Raw genomic sequence first — 27,215 nt, 5'->3', positions numbered from 1 at the left:
ATTGCAGTGATCACGTGCAGACTTGACATCATCCACTAAACAAAAAAGAACCATTTCTTCCCTGTGCAGGTCTTTTTTAAGACTGAAGAAACTTTTCTCAGATCACCCCCACCGGCAAACTACCCTTTCCAGAATTAGATCATGAACCCATGCATGAACCATTCATTGACAAGGGGAATGGCACCGCTACGGTTGGCTTACAGCAATTGGGACCAAACTCTTAAGTCTTTAAGCGAAGGGGAACAATGGAACAAAATGAGGATCTGCTAGAATGGAAGGAAAACAATCAAAGGAGGCGGCCACAGACCCTTTCTGCTTCTGAAGGGGTACAATCAGAGAAAAGAGACAAAAAGACTCTGGCCCTAAATAGCATTTCTCCAAGCCCTTTTGTCTCTTACTCAACTCTGACCTGCCAGTCAGTCTTACTAACCCTGGCTGCAGACCTTTACACTGGGATCTGGTTTTTATCTCCCCGCTTCCTCCTTTTGATTTATACTAATTAGTAGCAGAGTTGGCTCCCTGCCTGATGTTCTCACTGCTAAATCAAGATTTTGAACACATGAAACTTCATGGTGAGAGAGGGCCCTAATAAACAAAGACAATTATAGACAACAGACCCCTGTAATAAGGCAGCTTGAGGAACCGCCAGTGAAAGGAGCCAAGCTCCGAAGATAAAAGATAAGGACTAGAAAACAGTATTACCCAGGATTAGAACATTTTTGTTGCTTGGGTTTTTTGTTGTTGTTTTTTTTTTTTTTAAGTATATCATGCAGTTCCTTTTGTGCAGAGTGGAACTCTGCAGTGAGAAATAAGTCATTCAAAAACGGACAAGTACATATATTTTTTGTAATAACATCTTTCCTCTGCCCACTTTTCTAGGCCTCTCTAATGACTTCCAGTCCACATGCTAAAAAGTTCAGTTTCCTATTTTCATTTGTATCTTTGTTAAATTTAGATGTAAAGTACAGCTTTTTTATACCAAAAAGTGCCTATAATCTGATATTCAGTTAACATATAATAGATACCAAAAAAAAAAGCACTTCCCCCTTTGTCTCCTTCCCCACCCCTGCATATCTGTGTCTGATTTGTATTTCCCCTCACCCTCCCATGTACCTCTGTGACCACATGTTCCTGACAGATAGAGAATATCCAGGTGGCCTGGTACTTGGAAACTTGTCAGATGTTATTCAAAGCAATAAAGAACACATCATACGAGTCTTTGGTATATTGTTACAGGGAAACCCTGTTTAGAATTCACTAATTGGGAATTTGTGATAATTTGAGGAAGGGCTGGCTGAAGTTAACCTTTGTACTATCTATGGAAAAAAAAAAGAGAGAGAAAGAGAGAGAGAGAGAGTTCACTGAAGTTCCGAATAGTGTAAACAAGATTGGAAGGGGAATAATTATCTACTTAAAAGAACCAGTTGTTTTGAAAAGCTTTAGAAGTATCCTTTTACATACAAACAGGGTAATTATGATTTAAACAAAGGCTGGCCTGTTTCTAAGACTTCTTTGAAATGTCAATTACAAATTACTCTTGTCTATTCACCAAGGCTAAACCACCCCTATACACCAGGCAACAGTTGGTTACTTGCTTCCACTTACTCTATTTGGAAATAATAAACCTAAAGTTCTTTCAAAGTAGTATAATTTAATTCAAGCTTTTCACTAATCTAGACAGTTGGTCCATCCTAAAGTATGGATGAAGATTTTACTAATTACTAGCATACAACAATCAGGAATGCACAGGGTCACAACTGCCTTTACTAACTTAGTAAAATAGCTGGCTAAATCAGGAAATTCACAAAGAAAACCCCAGAACGGTGGCTTTTATTTTTTATTTTACCATAGCAAGAAACACATTTCGCATTGCAACGGAGTACACACACGCACTGAAACAAAAACAATACTTACCCTTATTATGTGCGATGCTCTGTTATTTTCTATTTATTTTCTAATAAATGCTAGTCACAGCCCACTAAATTGATTTCACAATCTATTAACGAGTCGCTGTTTTGAAAACACTACTCCAGAAACTGTGGGGAGAGAGTATTCTTTCGTGAGAGAGAGGGGGGCGGTGGGGCAGTACTGCGGTTGCTCTCTGGTTTTCTCCACAGTACCCTCTCCCCCTTCTCCCTGGGTCAAGTCCGTGGTCATCCACCTCACTTCTCTAGTCACTCCTGCCTCTTGTTCCTTGGAATTTAGTGCAAAGTTCATTCCTACCCTCTCCAACCCTTTTCATTCCCCCTCCTTTTTCTAAAGATCACCCTGAATTTCGGTCTGATCTCCTGGTGGGGAAGCTGGCCAGGTTGACCCAATGCAGATAAGGCAAGAGATGCTCATGCGGCCTCTCCGCTCAATGGCGTGAACCCTCTCCAGCTTTGCTGAAATGCTCCCGTCTCTGCTCCGTTGCTGACTCTTGGCTCCATTTTTCATGATCAGGCCTGTGTTCATTTTGGACTGGGTTTGGTATTGGGTATTGTTCTCCCAAGTTCCTATCTAATCACTCTCCACTGAGAACATGGATAATGTATTATCGTCACGGTAAAAACAAAATCTTAGTGGTCAGACAAAATCCAGCTCCCCCACACTCATCAGCTATATGATCTTGGGTATATCATTTAATTTCTTTAAGCCTCAGTTTCATCATCCATAAAATTGGGGAGATATCTATTCTACAGGCTTGTGAAGGGTAAATAATTCTCATAAAATGCTTTCCTTGGTGCCTGGCATATAGCAAGCACTCTCTAAATGCTATCATCATCAGTATTATTATAGTTGCTGTTATTATTTAGATTTTACCTACTGGCTCCTCTCTCCTCCCACCAAAATCATACCACTCAGTCCTTAAGGGCAGATACTGGTTCAGAGTTTGAGACTGTCTACCCTGTAGCCGTAGCTCACAGCTCCCCCATGTCTAAACCCCCTGCAAATACCTACCATGCATATACTCTAATTTGTCACCACATCCATCTCAGTTGGGCCTTTCCCTGCATCCCATAGTTCCCTGCATAGCAGCTCCTGACAAGAATTGCAATGATATAGGTGGACATTTGCTATGGACATCAGTCCTGATCAGCTAGCTGCACAGAAGGGCCACAGATAGGAGGCAAGTCCAAGAATTCCATGCCTTTCTTCAAATAAGCCACCCAGACAGGCCACAATCTTCTACCATAAGAACCAGAGACAGCCTGGCTTATCCCATTTAGCAAAACGGGCCTAAAGAGGAGACTATCACACAGCTCGAGGACCCCACCCCGACAGCTCACGCCAGACTCTGCAAACAAGCAACATCCAGCCATGACTAATGTTTGCAGCCCTGGTTTCATGTACTGTCTCCCACCTCACTGGATCTGTACCTCGCTCATTAATCCAGTTCCAACAGGCCTGGCTATGCTTTTGCTCCTTATCCCACCACGTCCTTGTCTTAATGTTTTGATACAGAGCATTTCTTTCCTTGTCTTTAGATGTCCTCCTAGCTATGTTTGGCCTGTTTTTGGTTTAATGTACTCACGAATTACCCTGGCTAATCCCCTCACATTTACAGTCCCTGGCTTAACTCAACCCTCATTCCTTCTTCCTGTAGGTGGCTGTCTTCCACCCCATAACTCTGATCTGTTCTAGCCCCAGGGATAAGACCCATGTAAAGTAGCAGTCTTCAATATAAATAACTCTTCAGATAATAGTGTCGTTGGTTGGTATTCCAAATCCACAAGCAAAACATTTGTGCCCTTACTCTGTTATCTAGAAAATAGTCATCTTTTCCTGGTGAGATTATATCTGCTTGGCCATCACTTATGGATGTGTGGGGAGTGGTGATTCACTTACCTTAAAGTCAGGATCGTCCATCTTCAGAGAATAATGGGCAAAATCATAGTAACGAAGAGCCCAAACTCTGAAGTCCGGAGACTTGGGTCTAAATCCTGCCTCTTCAACTTATTACTATATTTTGACCTTGGTGTTTGTTTTTTGGGGTTTTGTTTTTGGTGCTCGATAAACAAAACAAGCATCTTGATTATATCAAGTTAGAAATATCAGAATCATTCACTAAGGTTTAGATATTGTCCCTGCCTTGCTTTCTCTGCCTTTGCTTTCCTAAGCTCCTCCTGTTTGAATTCATGAATCCCTGTCATATATTGATTCAACTGGTTTATTTATCTGTCGCGTTGTCTGGCACAGTGCTGGATCACAGATGCAAAAAGGTGACAAATCATGGACTCTACCTTTAAGAGTAGATACATATATATAGGGGAAAGAGAGACTTGCAAACAAATCTATTCATTAAAATGTTAAGGGTGCTGAGATGGAGGACTTTTCAAGGGACACTAGAGCATAAAAGGAGGGCATAGCGAGTTTGCCTGAAGGAATACAGTGGAGGAGGACGTTGAGAAATAAAAGCAGTCTCCATGGGAAAGGTTGCCACTTGAGCTGAATCTTGAAGTAGTCCTGCCTTTCACTCACAGCTTCAAACCTGTTGCAATCTTGAGACCATTTAAATAAGGGAGTCTCCACAAATAAGCTTATAAATGGCTCCCCATACCCTGGATTTCAGTGGCTTAGTTCTTATGGTTGGGGCTCCCACCCTACCCCCCTGTTATCTCTTTGTTGTAATCAGTTAAGGAAGCTGCTATTATCAGAGTGACTCCTGAGCCCCAAATCAGAGCTCTGTGATCTCCCCCTCCCCCCGCCATAAAAGGCTCAATCCTTAGTATTATGTTGCAGACTTTATCATATATAGCACGGAAGTTCTCCTCTAAGACTTAAAGCCCTTCTTTGAACTCTAGCCCAGTGACCAGAGTCTCTGCTGCTTATCTTGTCCTGGCCAGCCCTCTTCTCTGGGATCTGGGTTTTGTTTTATATCCCAGCTGGAGTTCTGCCATCCATCTGAAGAACGATCTTCAGAACGGTCACCTATCTACCTAGGCCTACTGAATTCCCCACTACTGGGATCCGCACTTAACTGGAAAACCCAGCCCCAACTATGTCTGGGTTATAGCTAACTTGCAATTAAGATTCTCCCTAACCAAACTTTAGTCAGGCTCCTCTCAGCCCTCTTCTCAACCAGATCTCAGCTTTGCTGCCCATCCTATCTTTGGCCTGACCAGTCCAGTTTTAGCAAGAATGCTGCTAAGTAAGTTTAGTGAGAGTCCCTTCACCCTTGATATCTGATCAAGTTCCTCATCTTCCATCTTTGATGTGTGTAAGTCCTTGGCCTGCCTTTAGCGAGGATCCTAATAGGTCAGTTTACCCCTGAGGTTTCCTCCTCGTAATTTTCTACCCACTGGCCTCCTTACCCTGCTCTCTGGCCATAAATCACTGCTTATCCTTGCTATATTTGGAGTTGAGCTTGATTTCTCTCCCCTATTGCAACAGATTTGACTCATGACAGTCTAAATAAAGTCTTCCTTGCCATTTTAACAAGTGTCAGAATAATTTTTTCTTTGCCATGCCCTTTGGACAATAACCATGGACAGCCCACAGCCCAGCTGCCCTTCTGGGTCCACATTCCCTCCTTGCTCTACTCTAGGAATCAGAGGTCCTATTCCAGGGTCTTGAGCTCCTCCACCTCACCAGCCTCTAGCTGCTGACACATGTGCAGCAATTCAGCTCAGGTAGAGTCAGTCACCTAAAAATATGGACCTGGAGAATATGGGCCATTTCTCTTCTAACCAACTTCACCTAATTCATTCAGTCAATCACCTAATCAAAACATATGAATAAATGTAAATGGTGGTTTCTGAACATAAATATATTTTCAAAGAGCTTCCTTATTAGTATTACAGACATAAACGAAATACATACACTCAAGGAATAAAATATCTGTCTTGTGCTCTATTGAATAAAAAATCATAGTGGATGGTCTTTGATGTTCCAATGGTGCCATAAACAAATTCACTGGCCTGTTTTTGAACAAAGAATTATCTGAAATTTTACCTCTTGGATTCCAAGTATGTTTTTTTGTTGTTGTTAGTTGAGAGACTTTATTGTAAATCCTCCTCGCCTAGAGCTCTGGTGATTTTTGGTGTTGTATTCATTTCTTTCATTTGGCTTCAAGTAAGGTAAGGACTTGATATAATTCAGAATTTACTGAATTTTGTTTTAATGTCAGGAACAGAGTTTTCCTCTTGAATACCACTCTTCATTGGGGCTGTTTCTGAAGCGTTTCCAAGGAAATGGCGTGTCAGCCATTCATTGGTTCTCAAGGCTTTGCAGTGGAGGCAGGGCCTTTCCCTGATTTGGTAACTCCCCGCGTTCTTTTGGCTCTGAGCTACTTTTCTCCTCTTACCACTGGCTGGGGATGGGTTCTCACTTTCGCTCTCCTTCCACGAAGAGGCTCCCGAGTTAGATTCTTCACTGTCACACTCAGTAGTGTCACTGTCGTGTTGGGTCTGCATCACCTGGCTCAATTGAGAATGGCGCCTGGCTCGCCTTTGTGCAAGGTAGGCATTGACCAAGGCCACTTCGGAGTCAGTTACAGGGGTAAGTGGGCTCTGCTTTGGCTTTTTCGTCATTGGTAGAGTGTCCCAGTCACCATCTTTGTTTTGCCCTTTAGAGGAAGTATCTTTGCTTGCTAACAACGAATGAAACAAATCAACAAGTTAGGCACACTATAGTAACAAGTTAGGTTACTATAACTTCATATTACCTAAAGAAGCCTATGGCACGTGTGGATTCATTCTTAGTTGCCATTTGCCAAGCCACCATTTTTCTGCGCTCATTTGCAAGTGGTGGCTGCCGACAGCATTTTCTAGTACCATACCAAGTCTCCCCCAAACCAGAAGGGTCAAATAGATGCTTAATACATTACTTTTGAAGTTGTGTGGACCTTGACAGCAGATAAAGGGAAAAGTCTCCAAACTTTTTTCCTTTGCCTTGAAGTTTTAAAGATTCAAGTGCCTATGTGAATGTGATTTGGGTAGCAGGAAACTAAAAAAAGTCTTTTCTTTAAACACTGGTGTGCTGGAGTTGGCTTGCATCAACCAGCTTGCAAGAACTTGATTGCTAAGCTTTCAGGAATTTTGTGAGATGGTTGTTAAACACGGCCATTAGTAAAAATTAAATTATCCAAATTTACCATCAAGTCAATTTAAACAAATAAACATAATGCTCAAAACATCACTTCCTAATTATTTTATTACATTTTATTATGGTGTATGCTCTTGAAGCTATTTGTCTGTTGTATCTGGGTGTTGGAAATATCATGTGCTACTGCGCATCTCTTCCCAACTCCAGGTTTGGTGACGTCATGTTGATAACTTGAAATCAGTTTGGGTGGGATAAAAATCAACAAGCACTAAAAATCAGGTCTCAATTTATGGTTTTGTTGATTGCCTAGGTTTAAAGCGATAGAGAACATGTTACTAACAAAGATTACATTTAAAAGTGTCATGTTCGTATTGTGAATAGCACCCAAAAATAAGGAAATATTCCTCCAGAGTATTCTAAAACTATTATCCAATTCAGCAAAGAAGTCACCCACATCACTGATAACCAAGTTATGTTCCAACATATATTATCTAGTTTCTTTAATCTCACTCTTTAACTTAAGGGAAAGTAAGAGTCATCTTAGAACTACACTTGTTTATCAGTTGCAGCTGTAGGTTGGCTAAGGATGTGAGGGTTTGACAAAAATCAAGAAAACTATTTTTGAGAATCAGTGGTCTATAAGGAATTTATCATAAAGAGTATTATATATTTTATTACTTGTAAATTATGTGATGTATATCCTTTTTTTCAGTATATTTTTAAAATTACATACACATACACTCATTTTGGAGGAGCCAGTTGTTAAATATTTTCCAGCACACCACTGCTTATAGGCTATTGAAAAGGATGTCATTTATAGCTCATAATCTTATAGTAAACTCTAACCACAAATGTATGTAAAAGGGAAGCTGTGTGAAAGGAGAATGCCGAGGAATGAAAAGAGAACTTGAGCATTGCCTACCAGTAACGTGTAGCCTTTGCTAAAGCAGTTAAGTTACCTGCACTACAGCAAGCAGCTCATCCAATGGGCCACCACAGGTCTGGGGAGGCCCTGTAAGGCTCTTGGCCGATCACCTCTGTTGTTCGCTTTTCACAGTCAGCACATATTTCTCCCATCATAGTCCAATACCAAATATGCATTGGCTCTCACCTTTACTTACTGAAGTGCTTGTCCCGCTGTCTTCATCTTTTTTCTTCTCAGACATCTGTTTCAGAAATATAGATTAGTGATAGTGATCTTACATCATCCACACTCTCAGATCACCCACACCCTCAAAGTCCTAATTATTATGTCAGGATGCAAAAGCTGAACAGTGAAGAAGACTGATGGGAAAAAAAAAAAAAAGATTCATTTGAAGTATGCTCTTGCAGGAAAGCTCTATAGATACCCTGGGCTGCCAGAAAGATGAACAAGTGCATCGGTCCTAGGGCAAATTAAGCCTGAAACACCGTTGGAGACAAAAATGATAAAACTGAAGCTGCCCTACCTCGGGCACATCATGAGAGGACAGGGTTCTTTGGAAAAGGCACCAATGCTGGGAAAAAGAGGAGGCAGCAGGAAAAGAGGAAGACTAAATAAGAGGTGGATGATTCCATGAAAGAAGCCCTAGGCATGAGTCTATAGGAGCTGAGCAGGGCTGCTGACGATGGGACATGGTGGACATCACTAGCTCATGGGGTCACCAGGAGTCAGAGCCAACTCCATGGCATGTAACACACACAATAGTCATCTCAGTTGGTTGTTTTTCACTTATATGTACTTGTTAAAAAATACTATTGCCCTAGGCCCTTTGACCACATCTAATTTTAAACATTCAATGCAGTTCAGTAAATACTTATTGAATTCCTATTACAGTATAGTGATCACACTTCTGCTGCCAATTAGGCAGACCATGCTTTGGTAGCATAATCTAACAAAATGTTTTGAACTAAGCAAAATGGAACAAACGAGAGAAAATAATACTGATAAGGAGCTATAGATTATAAAGTTTTCCTGTACTCACTTACATTATAGAGAAATATCATTTATCATTTTAAAATGGGTTTGATAGTACTAAGGTTAGTTTTAAATTACTTTGTACAGGACATTTTATCAGTTATGAATAGTTCTTTCATATCTTTACCTGAATTCACAGACTTAATATCTCCTAAATCCTTCAGAAACTTTCTTCCAAAATGCGACCATAATATCTCCAAAATGCAACCATAATGTCCATAATTTACTATCCATAATATGGAGACCAGAATAAATGGATTTCTCTGAATAGTTATAATTTCGAATATTCTCCCGCAATACTCCATAAACATATTTGTCTCATTTTTCAGGTCAGTGTTCCACTCTTTGATGTTGAAAATGGTTTTGCCGAATGATACAAATATAAAGCACCTCTTCTCTTCCATAATGTATCAGAAACTTTAGAAATACTCATAACACTTTGACACATAATAATTCTTCTGGGAATCTATCACCAGGAAAGAACCTCCAAAAGAGAGAAAGCTTTGTGTACAGAAATATTCATTGCAGTGTAATTAGGATAACATAAAATACAAAATTCAAAAGTAGGCAATGGTTAAATAAATTATGTTACAATTATACGATTAGAATATATAGTTGTAAAAGTTATTATAATAAAAATATGCCATAACATGAGGAAATAAGTGCTATAATATTAAGTTAAAAATCAAGATGCATATATATGCAGTATAATCAATCACAAGTTAGCTGAAAATATGAAAAGAAAAGAGACTTTAAGGGATGTACATAAGTGTTAGCTTTGAGTGGTGAAAGTGATTTTTTTCCTTCTAATTTTTCAGATTGTCTACAATGAGGGAAAAAATAAATTTACATAGAAAGTTCTTTGGGGTTGGAACGTACCATACTGGGGTATTTAAAACAGCAATCTAAGATCCTCCACCCATTCCTTTCTTAATATCTGATCTCTACAATGGCAGGCAAGTATTTCAAACAAGGTACCTCTTTGTTTCTGGGGTTACTGAAACCATTCCCTAAAAACCTTAAGAGCGAAATCCTCGTTTAAGATACCTCTTTTTAAAAAACTTTTTTTTTCGGGGGGGGAGCTTATTTTAAATTTAATATGTATAGAGATGATTATTAAAAGATTAGACATTTATAAACCTAGTCGGTTACTTTATGTAGTTTGGAGTGGTTTTTATTTCATTTTTCTACTTTCCTGCCATTTCCACATTTTCTATAATGCACACTTTTGTAATGGAGGGAGAAGGTGTTTAAAAACACTTATTAGGTTTATATCATTTTCATGGAAAGCTTCCATATTTGACTTGATGTCAAATCAAAATATAATCACAAAATCAAAAGAAAGACTTTGCATCAAGCTAAGTAGAATCATATGAACCGTAATCACCAAAAGTGTTTTACTGTCTTTTATGTGACTCAAGGAATGAAAAGAGCAGCAGGGCCTGACCTGGGGATAGAGTGGGAGAGATCTGGGCTTTGGCTAAGCCTTTCTGCTTCTAACCAACTTTGATTTTACCAAGCCACTTAACACCTCTACTTCCTCCACTTAACAGCTCAATTTCCACATATGCAAAATGAGAAGCTTAGACTGGTATTGTTTGGGAAAATTCTAGCACTAGCAGTCTGACTAAACACTAAACAAATACATGAACTAAACATAGAATACGGTAGTCTCTGAAAGCAAAAGGTTAAATGCATCTTAAAAAGTGGCAAGTCCAGAGGCAATCACTGTGCTTCATGTCTAAGGATAATTACCACCACATTTCCATCACGCTTTTACCATTACTTCAAGGGTTGTAAATAAAGGCTCAGAGTTTAGCAGTGAAAATGAAGTTCAAAGTGAAGAGAAAATTCCATCCTCCCTGACTAGTTCTCATATGGCTCTCAGATTTCAAATCTGGGACCCTTCAGAAGAAGCAGTTTAGCTGATTTTAGCTGCCATAAGGGAACAAAGTGAAAGATGAAACCTCTAAGATAATTAAGGTTTTAATCAGCACTGAATAGATTTAATTCAACATTTCAACTACTCTTTGAAGCAAACAAATGATATGGCAGGAAACTTGGGTCTATTGCCCCCTCTGTCACTAACTACTCGTGTGAGATTGGGCAAATCACTTAATTTATTTAGGCATTATCAATTAAAAAAAAGGAGAGATACTGGTATCATTTTTGCCTACAAACAGGAGACTGGACTGTATGCTCTCTTGAGGACCTTGAAGTTCAGAGATCTATGACCCAAAGAGCTGATGCAAGCAGGGAAGCATACGACTAGCTTAGACCTCTTAAGTGGTCTTCATGATGAAATTGCCAGGAATCAATTTCAATTTTTTGTTAATTTTCTAAAGTAGCTTTTCTTGCCAGACCAGACAAATTCAATATACTTAGCTAGGGAGTCTAAGATACATATAAGCTATCACTATTCTAAATCTCCTTTTGGCAAAGTATCTACCTTAAGCAGCATTTAGACTTTAGATAAAACTTCTTAGGAGGAGGTGGTGGTAAGGGAAAGAGTCTTTGATTATTATAATGGAATCAGCTGGCATAGACATAACAAACCTCTCCATCTAGAGCTGATACAGCACTCAGTCTAGCTGGCCATTGCCCATCCAGCGCTCTGGCTACAATACTAAATGGTGGTGATTTGATTAATCTTCAGCCTGGTATTAATGGCCAGCAAGGATTCCATGTCAGTGATTTATAAGAGCTCAGTTACTCATAATAGGTCCTTATAAAGTGGGCTATCTCATTCCTAAGAGGATGGCATTTTCTTCTGCTGGTCGGTGGTCTAAAGTGGTGACTTCGGTTCTGTCTAGATTAGTTTAGTTCTGCAGCTCATTCTATGCGGAGAGTGTATCACCCCATTCTGAAACCCCAAAATGCTACAACATATATCCTATAAATACAACAGCTTTTCTTTTTTTTCTCTGTGATTAGGATTACATGGCTACAAAAGGAATTTGGAGGTCATTAACCAGTAGGGTAGTTTATCCCAGTGTTATGCAGCATATGGACAAACTGCAAACCACATAAATATCTCAAAATTGCAAGTTTGTTATGGTGCAACCATAAAATAAAATTATGCAGTCACTAAGGGTGTTGCTGTGTGAATATAATTTGGAGAAGTATTACAATACAATATTAAGTTTTAAAAAAGCAAGATAAGAAAATACATACTTTAAAATAATGCCAAGCATGGAAGATCAAAGATAGAGAGGTGGAGAGAGATATATTAGGATAAAGGAAAAAAAAAACAAAACTAGAAGAACATACTCCAAAGTATTAACAGTGATTACCTCTAAGAAATAGGATTAAAAATAATTTAAAATTTTTTCTTCCTCCTTTTCCATATGCTTAGATTCTCTGGCATGAGACTGCATTATTTTTAATGCTAGAAAATAAACTTTTAAAAATTAGTTTCATCAAAGTAAAGTGAATTTATTTTATGGCAAATCCCTTAGTATACAGTAAACATTATTTAAAATGAAAAAGGATATCCTACCCAGATAGAAGCCCGAGAGAAGAACATCAAGGCCAATATAACGACAAAATACCAAAGCAAGAAGCTCCCTATTGCCCCACAAGAGTCATCCTTCCGGCACTCATAATCCTGACTTGGAATGGTAAAACTTAAAGGTATGGGGGGAGGATCCACCTCCCAAAACAAGGAAAGAAGGTCTCCCATGATGGCTTCTTGCTTCAAAAATAAAACATGCTCCAAGGGATGAAGATGACTGGGAAGTACTTCACTCCACGTGTATGACAACTTCCTTGGCAACGTATTATGACACACACTTTAGCAACTGTGACAAGAACTGACGAACACTTCTTGGATTTCTAAGTTTTTGGAAGATTTATCTAAATTACTTCTATGAAAATTTATGGTCTTTTCCCCATACCTCAATACAGTTATTTCTGCCTTAATCTTTTTTTCCCCTGAAATCTGTATATATAGTAGACCTTGAAACAACATCAGTCCACAATTGCACGGGTCCGCTTACACTAAGATTTTTCTCAATAAATGCCTGTACTGTTTTTCCACCACGTTTTGGAGTCCAAGGACGCAGAGAGCTGACTGTACGTATTGATCTACACCATTTTATATAGGGGACTTGAGCATCTGAGGATTTGGGTATCTGTGGTGGTCCTAGAACCAAACCCCTACAGATACCGAGGGTAGTTCAGTTTTGGAGGAGTCAAAAGTTAAACTCAAATTTCCTACTACACAGGAATTGGTGCCCTTAACCACTGCGTTGTTCATGAGTCAACTGTACTGTATTTTAAATACAGTATTTTTATGTCTTTAAAATCTAAGGCTCTGAAGTATCCACTTTTTTACATCTCTTTTCTATGTCCCATATCATTGTAAATTAACACAGTTCTTATGCGTTCTATGTTCTCCCAAATTCATATGTTGAAGCATTAACCCTCAATGTGACTATAATTAAAAACAGGGTCTTTAAAGAGGTAATTAAGATTAAACAAGGCCATAAGGATGAAACCCTAATCCAATACGACCAGTGACCTTATAAGAAGAGGAAGTGACACCAGGGATGTGCAAGCACAGAAGAAAAGCCCATGTGAGGACATAAAGAGAAGGCCGCCATCTGAGTCAAAGAAGGTGAGCCTTAGGAGAAACCAATCCTGCTAGAATCTTGATCTTAGATTTTCAACCTCCAAAACTGAAAAAATTAATTTCTGTTGTTTAAACCACCCAGTCTGTGGTATTTCGTTAAAGCAACTCTAGCAAACTAAAATATAATACCAAGGATAAATCTAATTTAGGTAGTAGAGTGCTCCTTTTTAAGCCTCGAATAAATAAATGTACAGTAATTTATAGATTACATTAAGAGGAAGAATAGCCATGTGTCTCATGAATTACATCAAATGTGTACAATTTTTTCATACGAAAAAGTCAGATATGGAATGGGGTGGAAATTGGTCTTCTCAATTTGAGAACTGTACCATTGAAACCTTTCACTTCGAACAATTTTCAAGTTAATTCATCTCTAAATCTAAAACTAAAGCAAAACACCATTGCTGCTAAGGCAATCTAAAACTTATTTTAAAATCTCACTTTAAAAAAATCTGTCAAATCTTTAAGAGCACAGTATTTCTGCAGCTTTTCTTTAATATGTAATACCACAAGGAAACCTCATTTTCTTCTATTTGATCTTAGGAGCATTTTAGGAAAATTTTGGTCATTGAGACTTACATAATGTAACAATCCCCTAGCTTATTGTGACATGATGTCTCTGCATCTCCAAGGGCAAGACTCCAGGCCCTGTGCATCCTGGCCTTGCCTGCTGTCTGCCTTAGACCACCATAGCCTTCTCTAGGGAGCTGGAGCTGGGCCCATTGTACCTCCTTGGGGCTCACAGTGCCCCACCATGCCTGACCCTGCCAGTCTACCCCAGGACTGAGCTCCTCCAGGCAGTAAACGTAGAGCTTTTACATCTCTGAGCCTGGCTCAGGGGCACACTGTAGGCATTTGTATTTGTTAATACAAATGAACTCCACGATGAACATTTTCTCAAGATTAGTTCTTCCAAACAAAATGCAGGAAAATAAAGATTATTTTTTAAACCTCAAAACCACTAGCAACTTTAACAAAACATTTTGTTTTTCCTTATTACTGCTGCACCTTCATTGCACGAACCAATAAAAAATAACATCAGATCAGAACACTTGACTTTTTTTTAAAAAATATGTGAGAAATGCTTTGTCATTGCTCATGGTGTCTAGACATATTATCACATACTCTATCCTACAATTAACCACCCTGCTTAATAAAATCTGCTTTAAAATAGGTCCATAAATGCCCTAAGGAAGCTAAAATTATATTAATATATAGAAATTCAGCTTGCTACAGTTATTACTTTTTACTGCGGGTTCAGAACCCGGTCTGAATTTTTGCTTTTCAGCTTTCTCCCCACACCTAAGTGGGAACCACAAATCCAACAGCAGTTTCCCTGGCAACACTCTTAGTCCCGGTCCCTCTCCGCCCCCTCCCAACTCTCCTCTTCTCGCGAGAAGATAGAGCCCCGTTCTTCCGGTAACTGCAGGCGCGCCAGTCGGTCTCTTTTGCTTTAGCGCTTGGTTTCGCGCAAGTGCAGTAGAGAGTGGCGCGAGCCCGCGGCTTCCGGCCGAAGACCATGGTGCGTTTTCGGGGTCATTTTTGTGCTTCCTGGACGCAGAGTCCACGCGGTCCTGGGGGAGTTCCGCGCCTGCGGTTCATGCCAAAGGGGCATGCAGCCAGGTGTCCCGCCACCTGTAGTGGAACGGAGGACAGAAGCAGTAGGGGTTGCTAAAGTTTGTGCTGGGAATGCCAGGGAGGGAAGCTGTCCGGACTGGGGAGTTTTGACTCCGGCTGGGTGGCGGGAAGGATACTTCTTTGTACTCTGTGGGATTCGACTCCATATAGCTGGAACACATCTTACACTCGTCTGCAAGTGATGAGGCCTATCAAAACAAAGTAAATATAAGTCCCAGTGTAGACCACAACTGAATGCACACTTCTCTCCGCTTGCCCTCATTCCCTTCACACCATAATTACTCGCCTTTCTAAAACTCATACTTTTATCAAAAACGCGAAACGGAGACCTCGCGTGCTTTGGTCCGAGTGCAAGGCTGTTTGAGATCGTAGGCATTTAATGTTTGCACAAGGCTGGAGGAGAGTCTTTAATGGCTTATAGCTTAAATGGAATATTTTCTCCTAAAACTTGGTATTTTGAGTTTCTTAAATTAGCCCTTGGTCCTTGTGACATATTCCAAAACAATATAGAGTAATTGGCAGACATAACTACCCTTAAATTACAAAATAAGACATTTTTATTTATTGGAAGTATTGTTTTCTGAAGTGACCAGCCGGTTCTTTTACAGTACGTTGCCAATGAAGTTATAATTTAAAGTTCCCTTTTCACATTATAATGTAAAAAATTTTGGAAAGACATTTTAAAAGTGAGGAAAAGTATGCAATTTTTAGTTACTGTTATGAAGGACACGTGTTATTTCTTAACTGGTTTCTTTTGATTAATCTTTATGCTTGTTTTTGAGTAGATGCAAGGAGAGCCAAACCCTAGTGCTTCCCTTATTGACAGAACCATCAAGATGAGAAAAGAAACAGAAGCTAGGAAAGTGGTTTTAGCCTGGGGACTCCTAAATGTATCTGTGGCTGGAATGATATATACCGAAATGTAAGTTAATTAGCAAAAAAAAGGGGAAAAAATTTTAAGAGACTGGTGGGTGGTTCCACCAGTTTTTGTGTTTGTTTTGATTTTTTTTTTTCTTTTTTTAACATTGAAAAGTCTTTCTAATTTTTTCAGGACTGGAAAATTGATCAGTTCATATTATAATGTGACGTACTGGCCCCTCTGGTATATTGGTAAGTAATATTCACGGTGATTTAGAGTTACTACCAATGAAAAACCGCATTCAAGTTTAATTCAACTTAGTAATCATGCCCTGATTCAACAAATATTTGAGTGCCTACTGTGTTCCAAAAACTTGGAATGCAGCAGGAAGGGAAAAAGGTCCCTGCTCTCATGGAAGGAACATTCTTGTGGAGGAGACAAATTAAACAATACAATTCTAAGTGATAATGAGTTTTGTGACAAAAAGTTTGAGGGTAGTGAGATTTGTATTTGTTACTCTCCCTGAAATGCCTTTCCTATTTCTCTACCTGTTCACCTTCCAAGACCAACCAGATACCTACACCACTGCTGCTTTCCTCCTCCTCTTCATTTCTTCCTCTCCCCTGTCTGCTGCTGTCTGCTCTTCAGTAGTCCTTGGGTATAAAGAATCCCTATAGACATTAAAGTAAATTCTGTAGTCTAACACATACATTCATCTAAAGTCTGTGGTAGAGGTGGTGTGGCAAGGGGAACAGCAAAAAAGTTTTGGAGTCTGCATACCTGAGTTAGAATCATGGCTTCAGTAATTAGCTCTGCTCTTGCAAAAGTCACTTGGCTTCTCTATAGCTGTTGATGGATCTTTAAAAGGGAGGTGAAAATGTTGTACAAGTTGTAAGGATTAGTAATAATATTTTGAAACTCACAAGTGCCCTAGACATCATAAGCTTTCATTAAATGGTAACTTATGAGGAATAAGAAGATAGTTTTCAATTTTGTTGTTAATTTGCTAAAGTGTGAAGAGTTCGTTTCCCCACGTTTAATTGTTCCTCTCCCCCCTCCTTTTTTAAAATAAATTGTTTTTCTCTTACAGAGCTTGCTCTTGCGTCTCTCTTCAGCCTAAATGCCTTATTTGATTTTTGGAGATATTTCAAATATACTGTGGCACCAACAAGTCTGGTTGTTAGCCCCGGACAGCAAACACTTTTAGGGTTGAAAACAGCTGGTAAGTGTTTTATATCTTTTCAAAGGTGGGGGAAAGGTTGGCAATAAATCTTTCTCCATTTAATTTTTCCTTTTAATAGACTCAGCTGGAAGGGACTTAGGCCATCTGGTTCAACTATATTAAACAGGTCTATAATAAATTGTCTTAAGACCAATGACTATCATTCCTGTTTGTGTAAATTGAATGGAACTAGCATTCAACAGCCTCGTGAAGGTTTGTTCCATTGTAATTTAAAATTACAATTAAAGTGTAATTACTAACTCTTGCTGCATTGAAGCTAATTTCTTATTTTGAATTCTGTGGAAATGGTAAACAATTAATTTGTATCTTTTGGTAATAATACTTTATGTAACTTAACAACCAGGTCACTCTATTTCCCTTTTCATGAAGAAAAAGATTTAGTTCATTAAATGTTTTCATAGAAATTTTGTTTATATATACACACACATTTTTTTATTTACTATTTATTTGTTTGTTTATTTCTTCTAGTTGTACAGACTACTCCTCCACATGATCTGACAGCAACCCAAATCCCTCCCTCTCCACCTTCTCCTTCAATTCAGGGTCAGAGTGTGTTGAGTTATAGCCCATCTCGTTCACCCAGTACCAGTCCCAAGTTCACCACCAGCTGTATGACTGGATACAGCCCTCAGCTACAAGGTCTGTCATCAGGTGGCAGTGGTTCTTATAGCCCTGGAGTGACCTACTCACCCATCAGTGGTTATAATAAGGTAATGACTCTTTTTTCTTGGCCAGTCACATTATTTTAGAATTGGGAGGTACCTTGAAAATCTAGTAAGTTGATTTTGTCAGTGAGGAAACCAAGGAACGGTAGGTAATTGACTTGCCCAAATCACCCATTTAAGAGCCAAGAATAGAACCCAGATTTCACATCACATAGAAGTTCTTTATACCACATTTTAAATTGAAAATAAGATACAGCTTTTGCAAAGAAGTGAACTGAGGTTCACCATCTAGGATCATTTTGTAGGATCTCTACAAGTTGAAACTATAATCATTTATTTTAGTTTCCTTTATTCATGTTTTCCCTTTCTTTGCTTCTTTATGTGGAACTTTTGCATATCCTTGTAGAATGTCAATGCTTTTCATTATGTTGGAACATCTAAGCTAAAAACTGGTAGTCTGACTCTTGAGTATGGACACTCTCCATGGGATGAGTAGAAATCTTCATTCTGACTCCCACAGTGTTCTGATTTTTAGTCTTGATAGAAGCAAAATTGACAGATTTGAAATTTTGACTCCTGGCTGAAGCATAAGACTATAAGGGCCATTAAAAGGGGAGTAGTCACATTTTCAAGTGCTCTCACTTGTTAGATTGTAGCTACTAGTTAAATGAGGACTGTCTGGAGAGGAAATCAACACAGTGCCCTTACTTTTTTATATAATATTTCTTTGTAATAAAATTCCATACTACTGGTTACTCAGTAATAATTTTGGCAAGTAATAGAATTTAGAAAATTTTGTACAAGTTAAATATTATGTGGAAATGTATATATAGTGATAATTCATAATCCATAGGTAAATATGACTCTAAATTAGTTTTAGTTTGTTTTCATGAGACAAGTACTTACTATATGATCTTAAAGAAAGTTAGAAAATGAGACGAAAAATCACGTATAGTCCTGTCCCTCAAATATTTGTTAATGGCTACTTGATACTCATCTAGTGATTACACCATGGTTTACTCTTGAATATTTGTTATCTTCATTTCTTAAAAACAATTATTAATCTGTACTAAATAGGTCTCTATGTGAAGTTCATAACGGTGCTGAATTATTTTTTTTCAGCTAGATTGTAACCGTGAGCAGAAGATCATTTTTATTCATTTTTGTTTTCTTAGAGTATGGAATATTGATAATATAAAAGTGTTAACTGAATTAATACGTTGGAAAAGTTAATGAATAATTATTTTTATGAGGAAAAGTCAAAATTTACTAAAGTAGAAAAATCTAAATAAATCAAGGAAGAAAATTTAAAAACTGTTAATCAAATACATTCTCAATATATAAGGGCCCTGAAGTTTTACCATCGAATTCTTTTAAATTTTCAAGAAACAGTTACCTTTTAAACGTTCAATTATGGAAATTTTCAAACATACACAAAAATAAAAGGACTAGTACAGTGGATTATGTATCTGTTACCCATCTTCGACAATTATCAACAGTTTGTTATTGATTGAACAGATATTCTGAGCCAATAAAAAATGTTAAAAGTGTAAACTCTACAATCAGAAAACTGGATTGAAATCTTGGTACAATCTTAAGCAAGTTACCTAACTTCTCTTATCTAAAATTAGTACAGTATTAATATTTATCTATTGAGAGGATGAAATAAGATAATGTACATCAAGCATAAAATATTATGTTCCTTGAGCAAGTATATAAGGATTTAATATGTTCATTGAAATAAAAAATCAACGTGGAAGAGAAGTAACATTTTATTTTCAACTAGCATTAAGCAAATATAAGATTTATTAATCCTTAATTTATTACAGCTGAATATAAATTTATCATGAAACCCTAGCAGAAAAAAATTGTCAGTGTACTGGAGTAAATAGTAATGTAGATAAATACCAGTGACCAGTAATTGTATTTTTAAAGTGTTTAACTTCATAAGTACAAGGAAATGCAAATTAAATATACATTTTTAAAAATTCTAGTGGGTCAAATAAACGTGTAAAATAGCAATGCTGATGGACATATGCCAAAATAGTTACTCCTGTCTGTTCTCCTTTGATAGGCATATAACTTAATGCAGTATTTTCACTGAATAGAATAGGAATATGTATTTAAAGTGTCATACGCTTTGATCAAATCATTTCAGTTCTAGGAATCTCCTAAACGAAGTCATGAAATTAAGCAGTGGTTTATGTACAAAGGTGTTATTCATAACATTATTTAATAGTAGGAAAAAATTGTAGACAATCTAAGTCTAGAGTAAGAGAAAGGAAGGATAAATTATGGCATATTTGTACAATGAAATACTGTACAGCCGGTAGGAATGATATTTATAAAGGAATTTTTATAGGGAAATGCTTGGTTAACTTTCAAACAGGGATATAAAACTAAATAGTATTGTCTCATTTATGTGAAAACAAAAATATATTGACTTAGCCATATACATTTAAAGATTTGAAAGTACATAGAATGCGAAAAGCAATTGTATTATCTCTGGGTGGTAGAGTTATAAGCATGACTTATTTTTTTCATACTTTTCATTTTTTAAAACATGCATATATTACTTTTTTAAAAAATAGACTTTATTTTTAGACCAGTTTTAGGCTCACAGCAAAGTGGAGAGGAAAGGACAGAGATTTTCCACACACACCTGCCCCCACACGGGAACAGCCTTGCTGACTGTTAACATCAGTCACCAGGTGGTCCATTTGTTACAGCTGATGAACCTACACTGACACATTATTCTCAGCCGGAGTCCATAGTTTACATTAGGCCCACTTTTGGTGATATACATTCTATATATTTGTACAAATATATAAGGACATGTACCCACCATTATGACACAGAGTATTTTCACTGCCTAAAATTCCCTGTGCTCTACCTATTTATCCTTCCCCCCACCTCCACCCTAACCCCTGACAACTGATCTTTTTACTTTCTCCATAATTTTTCCTTTTCCAGAATCATATAGTTGCAGTTGTACTATATGTAGCCTTTTCATATTGGCTTCTTTCACTTAGTAATGTGCATTTAAGATTTCTTCATGTCTTCATGGCTCGATAGCTCATTTCTTTTTAGTGCTAAATAATATCCTGTTGTCCAGACGTACCACAGTTTATCCATTCATCTGCTGAAGGACATGGTTGCTTCCAAGTTTTGGCAGTTATAAATAAAGCTGCTATAAACATCTGTGTGCAGATTTTTGTGTGGATATAAGTTTTTAACCAAGGAGCATGATTGCTAGATCGTACGGTGAGAGTATGTTTAGTTTTATAAGAAACTGTCTTCCAAAGTGGCTGTACCATTTTGCATTCCCACCATCAGTGAATGAGAATTCCTGTTGCTTCACAACCTTAGCATTTGGTGGTGTGAGTGTTCTGGATTTGGGCCATTCTAATTGGTATATTACTTTTTGAAAGTCAAAAAACAAAAATGAATTTCAATTAAAGAAAAATAAGATAAAATTCTTTTATTTTGTGTAGTTGGCAAGCTATAGTCCCTCTCCTCCTCCTTCATACCCTACCACTGTTGGACCAGTGGAGAGCAGTGGGTTGAGATCTCGTTACCGTTCTTCACCCACTGTCTATAACTCTCCTACTGACAAAGAAGACTACATGACAGACCTACGAACTTTGGATACTTTTCTTAGAACTGAAGAAGAGAAACAGCACAGAGTTAAGCTGGGTATGTATATACTTTATTTAGATCTAACACGTATTTTTAGTGTCACTTTTTATTATCCTTAACCGATTTCATTACTTTGATTACCCATATATAAATATGTAAGTCTCTTTTACTAATATACTTTATGTAGCTTAGCAGAAACATTTTGTTTTTCTATTTTATGCATTTAGAATTAAGCTCACCAAACTTAAGAAGTAAAATATAGCTGAACTGAGAAATCTTGAACATTTCATCCCCGTTAAAATTGGAAGCTTTTTCACATAACGGAAGTTGTAATTTCTCTTTAAATGTTAAGGCTATAAAATGTTTTGAAGTGGCTCATGGCAGAGCTCACTGAATTGACAATTGTTTCCTTTCCCTGGGGACCTTGGGAAGGTTGGTGTGGCCAAGACGGATGAAAGACAGAGCGCGGATTTACCCGAGAAGTGTTGCTGTTTTTTCAGAACATTTTTGAACTTATCTTTAATTTACCTGGGGAAACACTGTTAGCAAATCTTAATCTGTTTGGGGTGGATTTGATTATTACAAAATCAATTATTTGAAACCAAATTAGGTTATTGAGCAGAGTAATGATTTTTCCCCCTCAGGAACTTTCACAGAAAGCACATTAGGTGCTAAAGCATGGCCACAATGAGGAAGCCAGTTATTGGACCATGGCTCTTTGTGTCACTTTCAATCTCTCCATTGATTTTTAATATAATTTTGCCTGGAAGTGCCACAAATGTCAAAGAAACAAATCAATATTATCTTGTTATTTGTCAATACATGCTTTTTCTTCTTTTTAAATTTTGAAATATTTCAAGTATACTGAAAATTATAGGGTATAATACAAAGAACAACCTGTTTACTCTCTGCATATCTTTGTCATATCCAGATTTTTTTTCTGACTTCCTTTTTTATTTCTTCTTTGACCAGTAGGAGTATTTACAAGTATTTTTGTTTGGAAGTATTATTGATGATTGGTGCTTTTAATTTCCAAACATATTAAATGAAAGGCTTGTTTATCTTTTCTTTTTTTCTCTAAGCTAATAGTACTGTGGCTAGAGATTCTGATCTGTACCCTGTTAATTTTTTGGTATTTTTTTTGAGAATTGCATTTAGGCCTGCAATATGATCATTTTTTATAAATGGTTCTTGGTATAATGAAAAGAATGCATGGTCTAAATACCAGGCTTCATGTTTGTTCATTTAGTCAAGCTTCTTGATGATCCTTTCCTGAGTAAGTAAATACAATGGTGTTTTCAAAATGGAGACTTTCTAATACTTTGATCTCTTCTACATTTAGTAGTTTGGCATTCTTCTGTAAAGAACTTTCTGTTTTACTCCTCACACCACAGTTTGTTTTAGCCAGTTTGGACTCAATCTTTGGTTCTTTCTTTGGCAGTGTCTAAACTGTTTAACTCATTGAGTTTTTTAATTTGACTTTTTTTTTTTTCATTTTTCACAGTTTTGTTCTCTTTCAAATATGCCTAATTTATTTTGGAGTGTCTTGTTTCTGTGTTTTCAATTCCTTTTCCTATCTCAATCACTTTAAACATACTTTTACAAAGTTTCTGTCCAATGGTTCACTTATCTAAAGTTCGTGGAGATTAATACTAACATTTTTGTCTTGTTGACTCATGCTTGAGGCTTTTTTCCTTGTGATTTATGTATTTTTTGTTTGTTTTTGGTAAGCTCATCTTCAGTAGAGTATTATCTGTGCTATTTCTATCCTGCTCAGACTGGATGTCTTATCTCCTCCTAGCAGTTTTGTACGTGCCTCTGCTTGGTGCCTAAGGAATATCATTGACTTTGAACTAACTTAAGTAATTTCTAGGCTTGAAGTACCTGGATTAATCTCCCAACAACCTAAAACACACAAATTTTCTTGTTATTTCCTAGTGCTAGTGGGCAGATTATTTTCTTATTCACTGAGAATATGGCCCTTTGAGGTTCCTGGCCCTGTGCCAGGTACCATGGATGGAGGTAGGAGAAAGGTCTCTACCTCTACCTCTTGTGGGTCTACATCTTCATTTTCTGTTCCCATTTGGCCACTGATACCGAAGCGGATAGGTTTCCCAAAACCTACAAAATTTTCCAGAGCAGCTGCAGCATCAACTTACAAACAGGGCACTCTGATTTTCAATTCCTTCTTCATTTCTAGCTGTTCTTCATATCTTTTTTGCAAGTTCCATTATTCGTTTGAATGGTGTTTAATAAACATTTTAATAAACACCATGTTTAATAAACATGGTGTTTATAAACAGGTGTTTAATAAACATTTTTAGATCTATATGGTGAGAGATACCTGGTTTGTTATGTTGCCAGAATTCCAAATCTCTTTGTACTTCGATTCCTAGGTCTTTGGAGTTCTCTAGCTACAGATTTTTTGCTGCTCTATTGGTGGTGGTGGTCATTACAGAGGGGTCCTATTTTGTCACTGCTTGCTATATATATTTTGCTGGTATTTTGGCTGATGCACAACAGATATTAAAACTTATTTCTGTCATTTTATTTTTATCATCTAGATAAAACTCTTGTCCTCTAAAGCCAGTGTTCACTGAAATTTTTCTCAAATTCACATATCCTCTCAGAAAGCTTGATTATTTTCGAATAGTCAAAATAGAATAATTTTGTGCTCTATCATGACCATGGCTTTTACCTTCCTTTTTTATTCCTTATTGTTAAATTGTTTGTGTTGGTTTAAGACTTGTTTTCTTGACATTAATTCATTCCTAGAAGTCAATTTTGCTAGAAGTCCTACCTGAAAATTTATCTTTATACCAAGTATGATATGTCTTTACATAATTACTTATTTTTAGGGCAGCATGAAACATACTAATATTCACCCAAGCTACTAGCACAAGACTGGCTAACCTTCAGGGTTTTGTTGCTGTGAATTAAAACATTGCCACATATTGCTTTCACAATTTCTCATCCTTTGTGCTTGTAAATAAATGTTATAAGAAAACCAGTTTTATCATTTTATAGTCACTCCTCTTAGAAATTCTTCTAAGATTAAAAAAACTTGTTTCTATTTGATTGTGTGTGGGTATGAACTATCAATTGATATTTTTCATATCAGTTAAACTAAAAAAAAAAAAGCTTTATGAGTATCATATAATTATCTTTGAAAACTTGCTATTTATTCAGATACTGTGCCAAATGCTAGGGGAAAAAATATTCCCTGCCCTCAATGAGCTCGAATTCTATTTGGGAAAAGAGATAAACTATGACCTTAAAATGTAATAATTACTCTGGTATAGTGCAAGAGAGAGTGAGTTTAGCTTCTAGCCCAAAGAGTAGTTTATTAACAGGAGGCTGTAGTTACCCCATTCAGAAAGGAACTTCTTTCTGAATGGGGTAAATTTCAAGGAACTTCTTTAGCCTATTTACTTTTTGAAGAAATTTGTCTTTTTTTTCACACTGAATCATTTAAAACTCTTGGAGAATGAAACAAGCTTAGTTTTACAACAAAAATAAACACTTCCAACCACTTGGATTTTAAATTAACACTGCTTAGAAATGACCTTGTTAACTTTTAGCACAAGTAATGTTGGAGAGGAGGGAGGAGAGAGCCCCTTGAGGCTTTGCCTTCCTTGGTTGCCATTGTCTCAGTGCTGGATACCTGTGTTCCTGCTCTAACTCTGGTTGTCAGAATTACCACAACACACTGATACTCTTTGATTTAATCATTGTAGGGAGCCCAGATTCTACCTCACCTTCCACCAGCCCTACTTTCTGGAACTACAGTCGTTCTGTGGGGGATTATGCACAAACCTTAAAGAAGTTTCAGTATCAGCTTGCCTGTAGGTCTCAGGCCCCGTGCGCCAACAAAGATGAAGCCGATCTTAGTTCTAAACAAGCTGCAGAGGAGGTAAATGCAAAATAAAAATAACTTAATATTTATGATTTACAGATTATTGGAGAGCCTTCTGTTTCTGGAACATTTGTTTTCCGTAACATCCACTTTTACCAACTAGAAACATAAATCTGGCACACACTGAACAGTGGAAAGGCTCCTTTCTAACTTTGTGTGCCTCAAACTGAATTATATTGCATGTTTTACTCTTTATGACACATAGTTGACATCAGTGTCCTGCCTAAAACTTTTCTGCATTCATTTATTAAAGGGTATCTCAAGTATCAGTTTGTACTTAACATATACAAGACTCTTGCTTTTAAAATATATTTGGATTAGAACAGTTGACAGTCTGTAACTTCATCAGTTTAAGACCAAATACAGGATTTTAATTTTGTTCTTAAACACAAGAAGAATGTTCTTTAAACGTACCAACATAAGGATATGTCTACATGGATAGCAACCAAGTGCATAATTAAGAAAATTGTTGCATAATAATTAGATTATTATTGATGTTTGTGAAGTTTGTTTCAAAGTGTTCCAAATATTTTTGAAGGTAGGGGAAAGAATGATTGCTGGCAAGATTTTTCCTCACTGATTATTCATCTTAAACATTTTTAATAGGTTTGGGCGAGAGTGACTATGAATAGACAACTTCTTGATCATATGGATTCATGGACAGCTAAGTTCAGAAATGTAAGTTTGACATTACTCTTTGGGGACAGTATTAGTGCCTTTTAACATATGAAGTATATTATTAGAACATCAATTAGAGATGTTAATTGTTAATTAGATAACAGAATTAATTATAAAAAATGCAGTGTGGCTGGCACAGGATAAATACAACATTTACCTTATGGTGTCCATTTTTATAGGCTATTTTTTCCCCTCCATGGTTAGTAAATTAGTATATTTTGAGTGAATAAAGGAACAGTATAGTTTATTAAGATCTTCATCCCTTTTCCAGCATCTCAATTTTATTTTTAAAGAGCTTTCATGTCAGAGGCTATTACTTGTCTAGAAATGTGAGGGAAACAAGAATGAGGTCCTTGCCCTCAGAAAACGTCAGTTAGAAAGAGAAGATAATATATATGCTTAAAGCTATGTCAGAATATATCAATTTTTTCAATTTTTCCAGAGAAGAACCATCTCTGTCTTTGGCCTAGAGGTTGGGAAGGCCAACTCTTAATATACAGAGTGAGTAAGTTGCCTAGTCTCAATCCTACCTTTCTCTGGCTCTCTGTAGTACCTGTATGCCCCAAGTTCTGTTGGGCAAATTGGCCCCTCCTCCCCTTCAGGTGTCCTCTTAGATTCTGTAGAGGCCGCCACTTTTCCCATTTCATCCTCCAACAGTCATCCATTAACTCTGCATCATCTAGAAATGTGTTGAAATCACTTGTACACCTTTTTTATTCTTTTACAGTAATTTAAACAGATATCAAGAGGGAGTGGTGAAAAATAGCCTACTTTCTTGATCTAGAAGTCTGGATGGCTTTTTAAAAACAAAAATTCATGAGCCCAGCCCTAGAAATACTCAATCAGACTTTCTGGGAATGAGACCTAGATCTCTCTCTCTTGGACTCTTTAGATCATTTCATTGCAGCCAAAGAGTGGCTGGCAAGTAGGATACATTTAATAAAAGTTGGAAGAATGAATG

At 37.2% G+C, this 27,215-nt stretch overlaps 2 protein-coding genes across 5 annotated transcripts in view; one reads left to right on the top strand and one right to left on the bottom strand.

Moving 5' to 3' along the window:
* Nucleotides 1–5,962: 5,962 nt before the first annotated feature.
* SSMEM1 (serine rich single-pass membrane protein 1) lies at nt 5,963–12,665 on the bottom strand. The gene is made up of 3 exons (XM_011357232.2): nt 12,483–12,665; nt 8,138–8,192; nt 5,963–6,571 (listed from the first exon to the last, which is right to left on the bottom strand). Exons 1-3 carry the CDS (start codon nt 12,663–12,665, stop codon nt 6,078–6,080), a joined length of 732 nt encoding a protein of 243 aa, XP_011355534.1. The 3' UTR covers nt 5,963–6,077.
* A 2,373-nt stretch (nt 12,666–15,038) lies between these two features.
* The window catches only part of TMEM209 (transmembrane protein 209), a 23,752-nt gene continuing 11,575 nt past the window's right edge, over nt 15,039–27,215 (top strand). Inside the window, exons 1-8 of one of the 4 annotated variants that reach the window (XM_011357230.2) lie at nt 15,039–15,138; nt 16,040–16,176; nt 16,306–16,364; nt 17,204–17,335; nt 17,825–18,066; nt 21,516–21,717; nt 25,398–25,573; nt 26,183–26,254. In XM_011357230.2, coding sequence (XP_011355532.1) covers nt 15,136–15,138; nt 16,040–16,176; nt 16,306–16,364; nt 17,204–17,335; nt 17,825–18,066; nt 21,516–21,717; nt 25,398–25,573; nt 26,183–26,254 — 1,023 coding nt within the window. In that variant the 5' untranslated portion in view covers nt 15,039–15,135. Of the gene's footprint in view, nt 15,139–15,162; nt 15,456–15,683; nt 15,706–16,039; nt 16,177–16,305; nt 16,365–17,203; nt 17,336–17,824; nt 18,067–21,515; nt 21,718–25,397; nt 25,574–26,182; nt 26,255–27,215 lie in introns of those variants that run through there. The other 3 variants (XM_023528941.1, XM_011357231.2, XM_023528942.1) reach the window with 3 other exon arrangements.

This window comes from Pteropus vampyrus, unplaced genomic scaffold, assembly GCF_000151845.1.
Source record: "Pteropus vampyrus isolate Shadow unplaced genomic scaffold, Pvam_2.0 Scaffold33, whole genome shotgun sequence".
NCBI classification, from domain to species: Eukaryota; Metazoa; Chordata; class Mammalia; order Chiroptera; family Pteropodidae; genus Pteropus; species Pteropus vampyrus.
This window is presented reverse-complemented; position numbering and strand designations above follow the sequence as displayed.